Genomic DNA, 12,876 nt, shown 5'->3' on the forward strand with positions numbered 1-12,876 from the left:
AACTGTCCTAATGGTCTCACTATAGAAGCAAATGCAACCCTTCTTTTGGAATTTGTATTCTGTTTTAATTGATTTACTCAGTATATGCTTCTTGAAACTTTTATAGTTGATCTATGAGCAAATTTACTGGACTTGTTTGCCTATTTACAATTAACTGAACTATCCTTGTCACAGGGTAGGTTAGATTATGTTGAAAAACTAAGAAACATCATTGTGATTTCCCTGGTTTGACTTTTCCATCACAATAATATATTTATATGTTGCTTTATCAGACGCGTCTGCTGCAGAATACCAAACTGTTGCTTGATAAACAACGCTGCAGTCCTTCCCATTGTCATCTGACCGAAATGTGCTGGAGAACGTGGAGATCAAATGTATTCAAAATGAATAATAGTTAAACCACATTTGATATCCTTATATATTCAATGCTTTTCAAGATTAATTTAAATAGATATTGCGATTATAGGTACAGTACAAGTAGATTTTTTTAAATCATTCGTAGAGGTAATTGATTAATAGTTCGTTGAAAATAATATATCCCCCGTTGTTAATGACTGCAACACATTTGCAATTCTCTAAGATGATTTATTAAGTATAGAAGTCATGGGTTCACTGAGCTAAAGACTCCTTGTTACCATACACAGTGTTATTCCCTGTCATCCATTTGTGTGGTTCAGTCCTGACGCTACTAACTCTTCGCCATTAAGCGTGGACCTCAGCTGGTGGCTCCCAGGGCGGTGTCGCTGTTCGAGGTGCCAGCGGACAACCTGCACGCTAATGTGACCTGGACGAGGCTCTCCCAGGTGGTCAGCTCAGCTCGACGGGTAAGTTATTCTCACGTTGTTGCTGCTGGCAGGGGGTTGGTCACTCTCATGTTGCTCCTGACAGGGGTTGGTCACTCTCATATTGCTCTGGCAGGGGTTGGTCACTCTCATATTGCCCCTGGCAGGGGTTGGTCACTCTCATATTGCCCCTGGCAGGGGTTTGTCACTCTCATATTGCCCCTGGCAGGGGTTGGTCACTCTCATATTGCTCTCGCAGGGGTTGGTCACTCTCATATTGCCCCTGGCAGGGGTTGGTCACTCTCATACTGCCCCTGGCAGGGGTTGGTCACTCTCATATTGCCCCTGGCAGGGGTTGGTCACTCTCATATTGCCCCTGGCAGGGGTTTGTCACTCTCATATTGCCCCTGGCAGGGGTTGGTCACTCTCATATTGCTCCTGCCAGGGGGTTGGTTACTCTCATATTTCTCCTGGCATGGGTTGGTCACAATCATGTTCCTGGCAGGGGTTGTTCACTCTCATATTGTTGTTGGCATGGGTTGGTCACTTTCATATTGTTGCTGGTAAAGGTTGATAACTCTTATATTGTTGCTGGCATGTTTTGGTCACTCTCATATTGTTGCTGGCATGGGTAGGTCACACTCAAATTTCCACAGGCATAGGTAGGTAACTTTCACGTTGCTCCTGGCATTTGTATGTTAGTCTCATATTGCTCCTAGCAATAGTTAGCCACATTCATATTGCTTCAGGGACGAGAACGTCATCCTCATATTGCTCCTGCAATTTCGTAGTTCACTCTCATGTTGTTCCAGGTATGGGTAGGTCACTCATATTACTTCAGTCGTGGTTAGGTCACTCTCATATTGCCCCTGGCATGGGTTGGTTACTCTTTTAGGACTTTTGGCATGGGTTGGTCAATCTTGTCGGAAAAATCGACACCATTTACTAACTTTTAATACAACAGGCAGATAATGACTGCTGTTTTGTAATAAACAAATTGACTCATAGAAGACGTTGCAAAATGGGATCTTCCTCCCTTAGAAAACAAGATATAATTGCCACATATCGTCATTAAATTCACCATCTAATATTTGGATAATTCTTAATACAACAGTCTCTGGACTAAAAACATCATAAACCATTTCCCTTGAATCAACCTAATTATGAGTACTAAATCAGAGTAAATGTGGACCACCTTTTACCATTTCTTGACATCTGGACAAGACAACCAAGGCGTCTGTGGGAGGAGGACGTTAGTAGTCGCCATTTTATTTTAACAACAGTTGGACAACGGTGTCATGGGAAGTATAGTGTTCCCATTAACATCAACTTCGTCTACTTTCAAGGAAAGTGACGTAATTCCGACACCCATTTATCATCTTTCATTCCTGTTCAGTTAATATTAGGTATGGTGGACTGGTTAGCACATGAGACAGCCACCAAAACAAGGTAAGTATTCCTTGGACCTTATCTCATAATCAATATATTTTATTTCCCCTGATATAGCTGTCATATTAGGATTACTGCTATTATTCGTGTGTGTCCTTTGGCAGGTGTAATTGAAGAGGAAGAAGAATTACCTCTAGTTACCTAGTACACCTGTACAGGTGTTGATGCCAGCCTCAACCACAAGAATTATTTAGTTTGATCATCCTTGTTCATAACTGATGGAACAGGCCTACTGAATACAGATAAGGCCTTCCCATTTTAATTAATAATATATGTAGTCTAATATTTTAGTGAATGTCTACTAATCAATAATTATATTGAAGACTACATAAATAAGCCATAAACCCCCTCCCCCAGAATGTGTATGCAAGCGATTTGTGAGAATTTTAAATCATAGTCAACTTTAAACATCATACAGTTTGCTATCGAAAAATATAAATTAACGTAAAATATAAAGTACTATATTTATTAAGGTTGAAATCACAGGTCACAGGTCAATTTCCGCAATTCTGACATTGCTCCATGCATAGGTAGATCACTCACACATTGCTCGTGGCATACGTTGGTCACTCTCATATTGCTCCAGGCATGGATTGATTACTCTCATGTTGCTCCTGGGATGGGATTGTTACTCATGTTGCTCTTGGCATGGGTAGGTTGATATCACACTTTTACTGGCTTGGGTTGGAGGCTCTCATATTTTTCTAGGTATTGAAGGAACACACTCATATTGCCCAAGGCATATGTAGATCACCCTCATTTTGATCCTGGCATAAGTAGGTCACTTTTTTATTACCCCTGGCATTGGTAGATTCCTCTCATCTTGCTCCTGGTAGGGTAGGTCAAACCTAAATTGTTCCAAGCATGTGTAGATCACCCTAATATTGCTCCTGGCATTAGTAGGTTACTCTGATACGGCTCCAGACAAGGGTTGGTCCCTCTCATTTTGCTCCAGTATGGGTTGGTAACTTTCATATTATTCCAGGAATGGGTTGGTCATTAGCAAATTCCTTCTGGCATAGGCTGGTCACTTTCGTATTGCTCCTGGCATGGGTAGGTCACTCATATTGCTCCTGGCATGGGGGTGGTCATTCTCATATTTTTCTGGTATGGGTTGCTCACTCTTACATTCCCACTGAGGTTAGTAGGTCACTCTCATCACAACTGACGTCAGTGTGTCTCACTAACATGATTACTGAGGCAGGTAGGCTACTCTCACATCACTATTGAGGAAAAGACGTCACTCCCACATCACGATTGAGGTGGGTAGGTCACTCTCACATTAATATTGAGGTGGGTAGGTCACTCTTACATCATTATTGAGGTGGTGAGGTCACTCTCACATCATTATTCAGATGGGTAGGTCACTCTCACATCATTATTCAGATGGGTAGGTCACTCTCAATTCGCTATTTAGGTAGGAAGGTCACTCTCGCATCATTATTGAGGTGGGTAGGTCACTCTCACATCATTACTGAGGTGGGTAGGTCACTCTCGCATCATTATTGAGATGGGTAGGTCACTCTCACATCATTATTGAGGTGGGTAGGTCACTCTCACATCATTATTGAGGTGGGTAGGTCACTCTTACATCATTATTGAGGTGGGTAGGTCACTCTTACATCATTATTGAGGTGGGTAGGTCACTCTTACATCATTATTGAGGTTGGTAGGTCATTCTCACATCATTATTGAGGTGGGTAGGTCACTCTCACATCATTATTAAGGTAGGTAGGTCACTCTCACATCATTATTGAGGTGGGTAGGTCACTCTTACATCATTATTGAGGTTGGTAGGTCATTCTCACATCATTATTGAGGTGGGTAGGTCACTCTCACATCATTATTGAGGTGGGTAGGTCACTCTCACATCATTATTGAGGTGGGTAGGTCACTCACACATCATTATTGAGGTGGGTAGGTCACTCACACATCATTATTGAGGTGGGTAGGTCACTCTCACATCACTATTCAGGTGGATAGGTCACTCTCACATAAACTGTGAGGTGGGTAGGTCATTCTCACATCCATTGTGAGGTGAGTAGAGCACTCCCATGTCACTTTTGAGATGGGTAGGTTATTCACACATCACTATTGAGGAGGGTACGTCACTCTCACGTGAATATTGAGGTGGGTAAGTCAGTCTCGCATGCCATTTTGTAATGTAAACTTATTAAAGTCAAATCACATGATGGGAGACTCTTCTCAGTTTCGTGAAGTAGCAATCACAAAACTTGGAAGTTAAAAACCAAGAAGTTTAGTTAACTAGTTGTTTGACCTTATTTGGCAGTTAAGCAACTAATATCTTTGTTTAATACCTAATCATGTATTCGGAAGATAATCTTACTAGTTTTAGACTAAATGACAATAGTTTTTTTCCAGCCTTTCCTCTCATCTCTTAACAATCTGGCTCCTTCCATTCATATTCAAGCTGAATGGGAATCTAATTTCCTCCTTCCTTTTCTTGACGTTCATGTTGACAGCTCTTCGCCCGGGTTCTCTTTCTCTGTCTACCGCAAACCCATGCATAGTGGTATGTTTATTCACTTCTTTTCCTTCCAGCCTCCTTCTGTTAAGAAAAGTATCCTCGTCTCTCTCTCTTCCTCTGCGCTCTGCACATAAGTGACCCTCAGGTTCTTGATTCTGAAATTTCCTTTATTTACAAATCTTTCTCTCGCCTTGGTTGCCCCTTACATTTTATCAACTGAGCCTAGCCCTTGTGATGCTCAGGGCCAGTTAGCATTTGTCACCCACAGGCGCATACCAAAATATATATATATATATTTATTCTCCTAAACCTGTTAATTTGTGTTCTCTGATCATAGGGAAAAATAATAAAAAAATCGTAAGTGGCATATATTGCCCGCTATAGGGCGGGGAAGTCTGGCAAAAAACCGGCGCTGACTCAGTGTGCATCCCAGACGGTCTGTTGCCCCCAGCTGTCAGGCAGGAGTGGCCACAGAGATAATTACCTAATTATTTCATTTTCTGATTGATTTTTCGTAGTTTTTTGCAGTAATATTATTCAATAGTGTGTAGTGTAATATATTTATATAATAAAATGAGTGAATCATCGCTGTACTCAAAAATATGGTATACATATTGTTGATTCAATTAAGTTCATCAAACAGTGAACAAATACTTTGTCGGTTATTACACTGTATACACAGGGTATATATAAGTATCTGCATGTTTTGTTCACTATAACGAACCACTAAGTTGGTATTAAGAGTCAAAATCAACGAGGAGTGACCGCCACATTCCAGCCAGCCACTCACTGCCACTCACTCCCTCAACACCTCACCCGCCCACATTCTCCTCCCACCATACTGTTTTTGCTTTTATATACAGACGTTATATATAAGTATCTACATTCGTGTTCACAATAACGAACCACCAAGTTGGCATGCTGAGTGGCAGTGGCAGTGGCAACAAGCCACTGGCTTCCCCTCCCTCCCTGACCTCACCGACTCGCCACCATTCTCCTCCCACCATACTGTTTTTGCTTTTATATACAGACGTTATATATAAGCATCTGCATGTTTTGTTTACCATAGCGAACAACTAAGCTGGTATAGTGAGTCCAGACAGTAAAAGGTGGTCACACAGAGTCAGCAGACAATGCTTCCTCCCTCCCCACCAAGATTACTCCTCCCACTACAGCGCTAATTATAATAATAATAATAATAATAATTTTTATTTAGGTAAAGGTACATACATAAGGAGATTTTACAAAGTTTGTTGGCTTTATAGATAGAGCTAGTACATACAATGCCTAAAGCCACTATTACGCAAAGCGTTTCGGGCAGAATTAAACTAATTTTTTATCACAACAATCCTGCTATTATCAGAATCCTGGTCATTTTTATCATAGTCAGGGGTCTGCTGTAATAATATCATCGCTAAATAATAGCATGAACATGTATATTATGGCTTTTTTAGGCGATACTGTGGTCACAAGCTGAACAGCACTGCTGTGAGCTCATGCTGCATGCGTCAGGCTTGTTTGCTCACTCAATACTGAGGCCCTCACACCCGGGAATTTCGCCCACGATTTTTTTTTTAATTGCGTCTGTTTACAAGAGCCCTGGTGAAGGTGAGGTGAACCCCGTGTATCCGCAGGCCGTTTAAATCTTGCGTAGTACTCCAATACATCATATGATGGTATGTGCAATTAATAGCAAGTCACTCAACCCATCATATGATATGTTGCGCAACTTGAGGGCTAATCTCAAGTTAAACTAATTATTTTCACCCTAATCCTGCTTCCAACATTACTGGTACTGTACCCTGCTTTCCTTTCATATCTGAACTCAAAACTCTTACTAATACCCTTCGTCCTCTTGACATAGCGCTCGCCTTTCATCAAACTAACACTCTTCGTATTAATCTTTTTCACACTTCTCCTCTTGCTTCTTATATTGTTAGTGTCTACTCTATTTCCTGTTCGTTTTGTCCTCTCTAATACTTTGGGGAGACTGGCTGTACACTTAATGACAGACTCAGGGAAAACAAAGAAGTGGTAAGTTTGCAGATACAAACAATGCTCTCTTCTATCATGTTAGGAATTCTAATCATCCTATTGATTGGTCTTCTTCCTGCCTCTAATCTACACAGATGGCGTCTGGTCGAATCGGTTCTAATACACAACCTACCGAACATGAACCTTAGTCTTGGCTTTGCTGCTGTTGACTCTTCCCTTTCACAGTACATACTCAAATGTTCAAAACTTTCCAACAAACATGACCTAATATAAGCCAACCCTTTCTTTATTTTTTCTCTTTATTTTTCTTTTACGTTCTCTTTCGTTCCCATTTACTCCTTTTATTACCCCTTTCATACTCTTTATTACCTTATATTTCACCTTGATTTTCCTTCCTCCAAGATTTCCTCCTCCTCACCTCTTTCTTGCCTTACTTATGCCCGTGCCTTTCTCGCTTCTTCACAATCGACTTTAAAATGGTTCACGACGGACCGAAACGTCGCCATCTTTTCATCTTCTCGTGATTGGTTTTATCAACATTCTTCAGCCATGTTACTGTGACTTATCTGCAAGTTAATTACTAATTTATTTCTAAGTGTTGTTTAATTTAGGAACTTGTAGTTTAGTGAACTTCTGCAAGAGTCTTATACTATTTTCCACATGCCTGGTCCTTCTAATTAGAAACAGAGTTTTGCTTAATTCCCATAGGCGTGGTCCACCAAACAGGATGTCCGGTCTGTCCGATCAGACACAATCTAGTCTACATTCAGAATGAGAAGAAATGCCAACGGCTACAAGATTCAATAAGCACAAACTTTCAGTGATTTCCACCTATGGTAGTACATGGCAGATCACATTTGCAGCTGAGAAAACACAGGCGATGATGATAACTAGACTACCCATTGTAAATCGGGCAGGCTTGCAAATGGGAGGCGAACACATAAAGCTCACCGAAGAAATTGACATTTAAGGAATGAAGTTCAGCTTTTATATGACAATGAAGAGCCACGTGCTTAACCTAGTCCTAAAGGCAGCCAGAAAATTTTCAGCTCATCTCTAATCTTGACCAAGGCTGATGAGTACAGACTTGGTCAATGTTGGACTTAAAAGTTTGTATAAAGTTTAATACATCAGTGTGGTTTGTAACACACCACTTAAGGGTTAGGTCACTCTTACATCACTACTGCGGGAGGGGAAAGGAATTATCAAGGGAAAGCGCTAAGCCATTACGACTATATAGTATTTGGAAGGGGTCTGTATAAGGATTTGTGATGAGACGGAGGAAGGAATGCTGCCCAACTACTTGGAGGGTCTGGGGGATTGAACGCCGACGTACATGAAGCGAGACCGTCGCTCTACCGTCCAGCCCAAGTGAGGAAGGTCGCTCATATCACTACTGGGGTGGGTAGGTCAATCTCGTTATTACTAAAGGGGGTAGTAACCCTCACACTAACACTGAAAAGAGTAGGTCCCTCTCACATCCCTACAGAATAAGGTAGTGACTTTCACTTCCCTACAAAATGGAGTAGTGGCTTTTAACTCAGTAGTGAAAGGGGGGAACCTTTTTTCACGTCACTGCTGAGAGGTAGGCCACACTCACATCAATATTAAGGTGATGTCTTAATAGTGACTAATCACTAGTATGACCAGTGAGAGTGACTGGTCACTCTTACATAACTACTGAGAGGCGTGGAGTTCCCTAATCTCACTTCATTACTGAGCAGTCGCAACATTTATATATGGGTATGTCACTCTCACATTATTATTGGTGTGATGAGGTCATTCGTATAATTGCTGAGGCGGAAAGTTCATTCATATAAATGACATAGGAGGTAGGTCACTTATGCTTCAATGAAGATGCCGGTAGATCACTATTACTGAGGCAAGTATGTCACTCTCACATAACATCTACCATATTGACGTCAACAGCTGCGTCAGGCGTCTTGGTGTGTGACAGTCGTGGTGGTGAGTGACGACCTCGCCTTCCTCTCTGCCTTCGCCAAAGTGGCTCTTAACGTCCGCTTGGTTTCCACTGCAACCAGGCTCCTCGCTGTCACAGACCTCTCCTTGGTAAATAATCAAGACTTTAGCAAGATCTACTCCAAGATGAACTCCATGATGATCGTCGTAAGAGGCTCTCAAAATTCTGTAGGGTAAGCAAAAACTGTTTATGTTGCAATAACTGTCGAAAATCCGGCACACAAAATAACATAAGTTACCCATTAAAGAAATCAGAGAACGGGTATTCCGTGACATCAACAACAAGACGTATATTTATATTAACTCTATTTCTTTTAAACAACAGTCTAGTGTTTAAACTTAATAAAAAGTGTTCATTGGGACTGAATATAATTTCCAACACAAGGAATATAGCTTAACTCTCTATTCCTCAATCATAAATAGAACCACAAATATTTTAGGACGTCTCCCCTAGAGGCGTCGTCACGTACACAGACAGAATCATAACAAAACAACACGCTGTAGAGGTGGTTCATTCCATACGAGCTGGTATAACTCGATTGCAGCCCGTCCTCCAAACAAAGATCCAAAAGTGATTCCATGCACCCGCCAAACCCCCTGTTTATGAATGAAAAGCAGTTTACACACGACTCACAACTGCTGACATTCGAACATATCCGGAACAAGTGCTTCACTGATGAATTTTGTTCGAATCACAACGCTATAAATGCTTCACCCACGTCCTGCAAATACAAATAATCGCCAACAGAACCTAAACACCTAACCTAACCTATCCTATACCTATATATACACAATATGCTAATATATATTATAATATTAATTTATACTTGAGAAAATTCCCGTTTTGAGTGAACAGTATGTTAAAATTTATGAATGCGTCTGTGGGGTTGACCGCTGAATGTAATGGACTTGAGTCGAGGACGGGTTGACACCCAGATTAAGTGTCAACAGGCGAGCAACAACCACAACTGCACCTCTACAACCACAGCAACACCAGTATCCGTCTTACCAAGCATTTTTATGTATGGTGGCCATTTTATAACATAAATAGATTAGATGGTTATACTGTGGGATTAAAATCCCAAACCAAGTACGTGCTCAACATTATACTTCCTTCTTATTCATGTCATACCTGTGCCTTAATATATTGGTGTGCTTTTACTAATGTTAAACATCCCAAACATGTAATTGTGGGGGAAGTTACTGAAGCACACAATTAGCTCCGAACATAATTATAGAAATTTGTTACCTGCTGTACATCAAGCCTTGTAGCCTCCAGATAGCTGCCATTACGTGGCACTCTGAGGCACAGGGCCACACCCCAATCTGATGCTACCATTACACAGCCTTAGCAGGCCACAACTACAGTATCAGATAAGGCCCTTTTGTTTTTAATACTGTAGATAGAGTATTATACATAATTAAATTAGCTATAAGTATAATTACAGTAGATTAGACCACCATATGTGGTATGATTTATAATTTATATATTAAAGACTAGGTAAACAATTTGTGGTTTATGAAGGATCCACCTCAATGTAGTTTAAGCTACAAATTGTACCCCCAACTGTGTGTGATAAGTTGTAGCAGCTGAATTAGTATACACAGACCACTAACTAGCTAAGAACTAAGAACTAACTTAGAATAATAATAATATAATAATATATAATAATATATTAAAGTCAATTAAAAAATAAAATAAAGTAAATATTTAATATTTCATAAAAAAGAAAAGGAATTAAAGCCTGCTAGGATTTTCCCACATAAATTATGGTCCTTTGAACCTAGATACAAGATCCTGATTAAGATCTATATAAACATTAGTGCAGTATTTACACAATATATACATATACATTAATTATAGCAGGAAGACACTGGTGTACAATTTTCTTGCCTAACTTTGTCAATCTCTGTTAACAAGTGAACAGAACTTACAACAAGCACTATTATTATCCGAGGCCTGAACCAAAAGAACAATTGTGCTTTTTCATTAAAGAGGTTGATAAGAGGCTAATTAATTTACTCATAAATGTATATATAATTTTAAGTGTTTATATGAACATTAAATAATATTTAATTTTGCACCATTACTTTAACAATTACTGCATGTCACATAATTTACAAACAATTCTTACACAAGAGTAGGACATTTTAGGCTGGTGTTGTACAGCAACCTAGTCTAATTTATTGTGCTAAACTGGTGTAAGGGGTAAGAATTTACACTTGTCTAGAGTTGAACATATATTACAACCTAGCAAGCACATATTTTTATGCAGTTTCTTATGACAGCCCGAGTTGTTTTGCCTACATAATATTACCATAACTATAGTAATAATTTAACTATAATCATTTCACCTTTGAGTGTTAACATGTGTCTCTGTACCAACTAAGGGTGATTTTGAGATTACTTGAGTTAAATCCAGCATAGATATAAGGTTACCACTCAAATTATATTGTGTATGATCATATAATGTGTATTTTACATGATAAACAGCTCTAGTTTGGAAACTAGTAGCTCTACTAACTCAAGTGCAAGTAACAGTCGAAATCAAAGTCCAACAAGGCTTAATACTAGAACAATTGCAACACGGCTAGCAAATACAGCCATCATGTCTAATGCAAAAAATGTAAAAGCGACCCTCGCAGGTATGAAGGGTCATTTAACCCAACAGATCAGTAAATGCGATGATTTATGTAAACAAACTCCAGTTGATTATGAAGAATTAGAAGGCCATCATAAGATTGCAGAGAACAGAGTCTATCACAGATTAAGAAAGTAATTAGAAACAGAGCAATGCAAAAGATGTACAGTGACCACAATACAGCAGTTCCAACATCAGGATCTGCGGGTTGGTACAAGAATTCAACCAAGTACGAACCACTTAGATTGATGAAAGGGAACAGGAGAGCAACAGAAGTACACTTACATAACATCAGGCTTGGATACCCATGTGCATGGGAAATAGGCTTACAGGTTCCGGAAGATGAGAGGAAATGTCAACACTGTGGAGAAATGCCCGACAAACCACTGGAACATTATCTAACACAGTGCACAGTTACAAACCCATTAAGATTTCAACTTAGATTCAACAGAGCAGAAGAGGTTGTTTAACACATATGGCAAAATCTTACTGAAGCGACCATACGAGTCATAAATACTCATACTCCGCCCAAGTAAAACAGAAACAAGCAACACTTAGTGGGCCAGCCAGAGGCTTAGGGCCTGCGCAGGAATATCCCTGCAAAAAAAAAAAAAAAAAAAAAAAGATTGCAGAGAGCAAATTTCAGAATGTAAAGGGACAGATCATGAAATATCTGGATGTACTTGTTGCTACCAACATATATGAAAATGCAATGGGAGCTGTCGTACTAGAAAACGCATATTATGAAGATGCAATACAAACAAAGTTACAACACTTTGCCAAGTTAATAATCATAGACAAGGCCACTACAAACATTGCAGGCACAGCTTTCCAAAACCTGACACAACCAGAAGTCAAATTACCATCACTCAGGCTACCAACTTTCTCTGGTACAGAGGACGAGAGTTGGGATAACTTCTGTAACAAATTTGTCGATTCAATGGATTCTAATGGCACTATAGCAAAGACCACAAATTTTACATATTTACAAGATGTCTTAAAGGATGAAGCATTAAAGGTGGTCTGTAATTTAACCTTCACTGATGATGGTTATAATAGCGCAATACAGCTCCTTAAGGAAAATAATGCTAAGCCGGAAAGAACTATCAAACTTCTAACCCAGAAACTGTTAGATATTTCCCCTCCAGATGGATCAGCTGACTCACTCCAAGTCTTTAGATTGGAGCTTGAGTCCTTGCTCAAAGCGTTAAAGAATAAAGTGAATCTGGATTAATCAAACTGGATAATCCAAGTCCATATGAGACGCAAATTACCCAGTGACGTACTGGATAAGTTGTTTGTCTTGTATAACAAATCTTCTATAATAGTAAAGAAGATTAGGGAAGGTTTAAGATCCATCATAGAAAGACAACGAGATAACACAGATGGAAAAGCCACATCTAAACCTTCTTTAACCACTCTTAGCAAACAGAGTACAAACAGTACTCCAAATAAATCTAAAACAACTTCCCCTCCCCAAAGTGGAAACAAGGCAGTGTGAGCACATATGCAGTGAGTCCCTCCAAACCCACAGTTAATG

General features: G+C 39.8%; 1 protein-coding gene across 1 annotated transcript; it reads left to right on the top strand.

Annotated features, from left to right (window-relative positions):
- Positions 1 to 12,000: 12,000 nt before the first annotated feature.
- On the top strand, positions 12,001 to 12,570 carry LOC138368592 (uncharacterized). The gene has a single exon (XM_069331120.1). The coding sequence runs from the start codon at positions 12,001 to 12,003 to the stop codon at positions 12,568 to 12,570; it is 570 nt and encodes a 189-aa protein (XP_069187221.1).
- The last annotated feature ends 306 nt before the right edge of the window (positions 12,571 to 12,876 follow it).

Source organism: Procambarus clarkii, chromosome 25 (genome assembly GCF_040958095.1).
Source record: "Procambarus clarkii isolate CNS0578487 chromosome 25, FALCON_Pclarkii_2.0, whole genome shotgun sequence".
Taxonomy (NCBI): domain Eukaryota; kingdom Metazoa; phylum Arthropoda; class Malacostraca; order Decapoda; family Cambaridae; genus Procambarus; species Procambarus clarkii.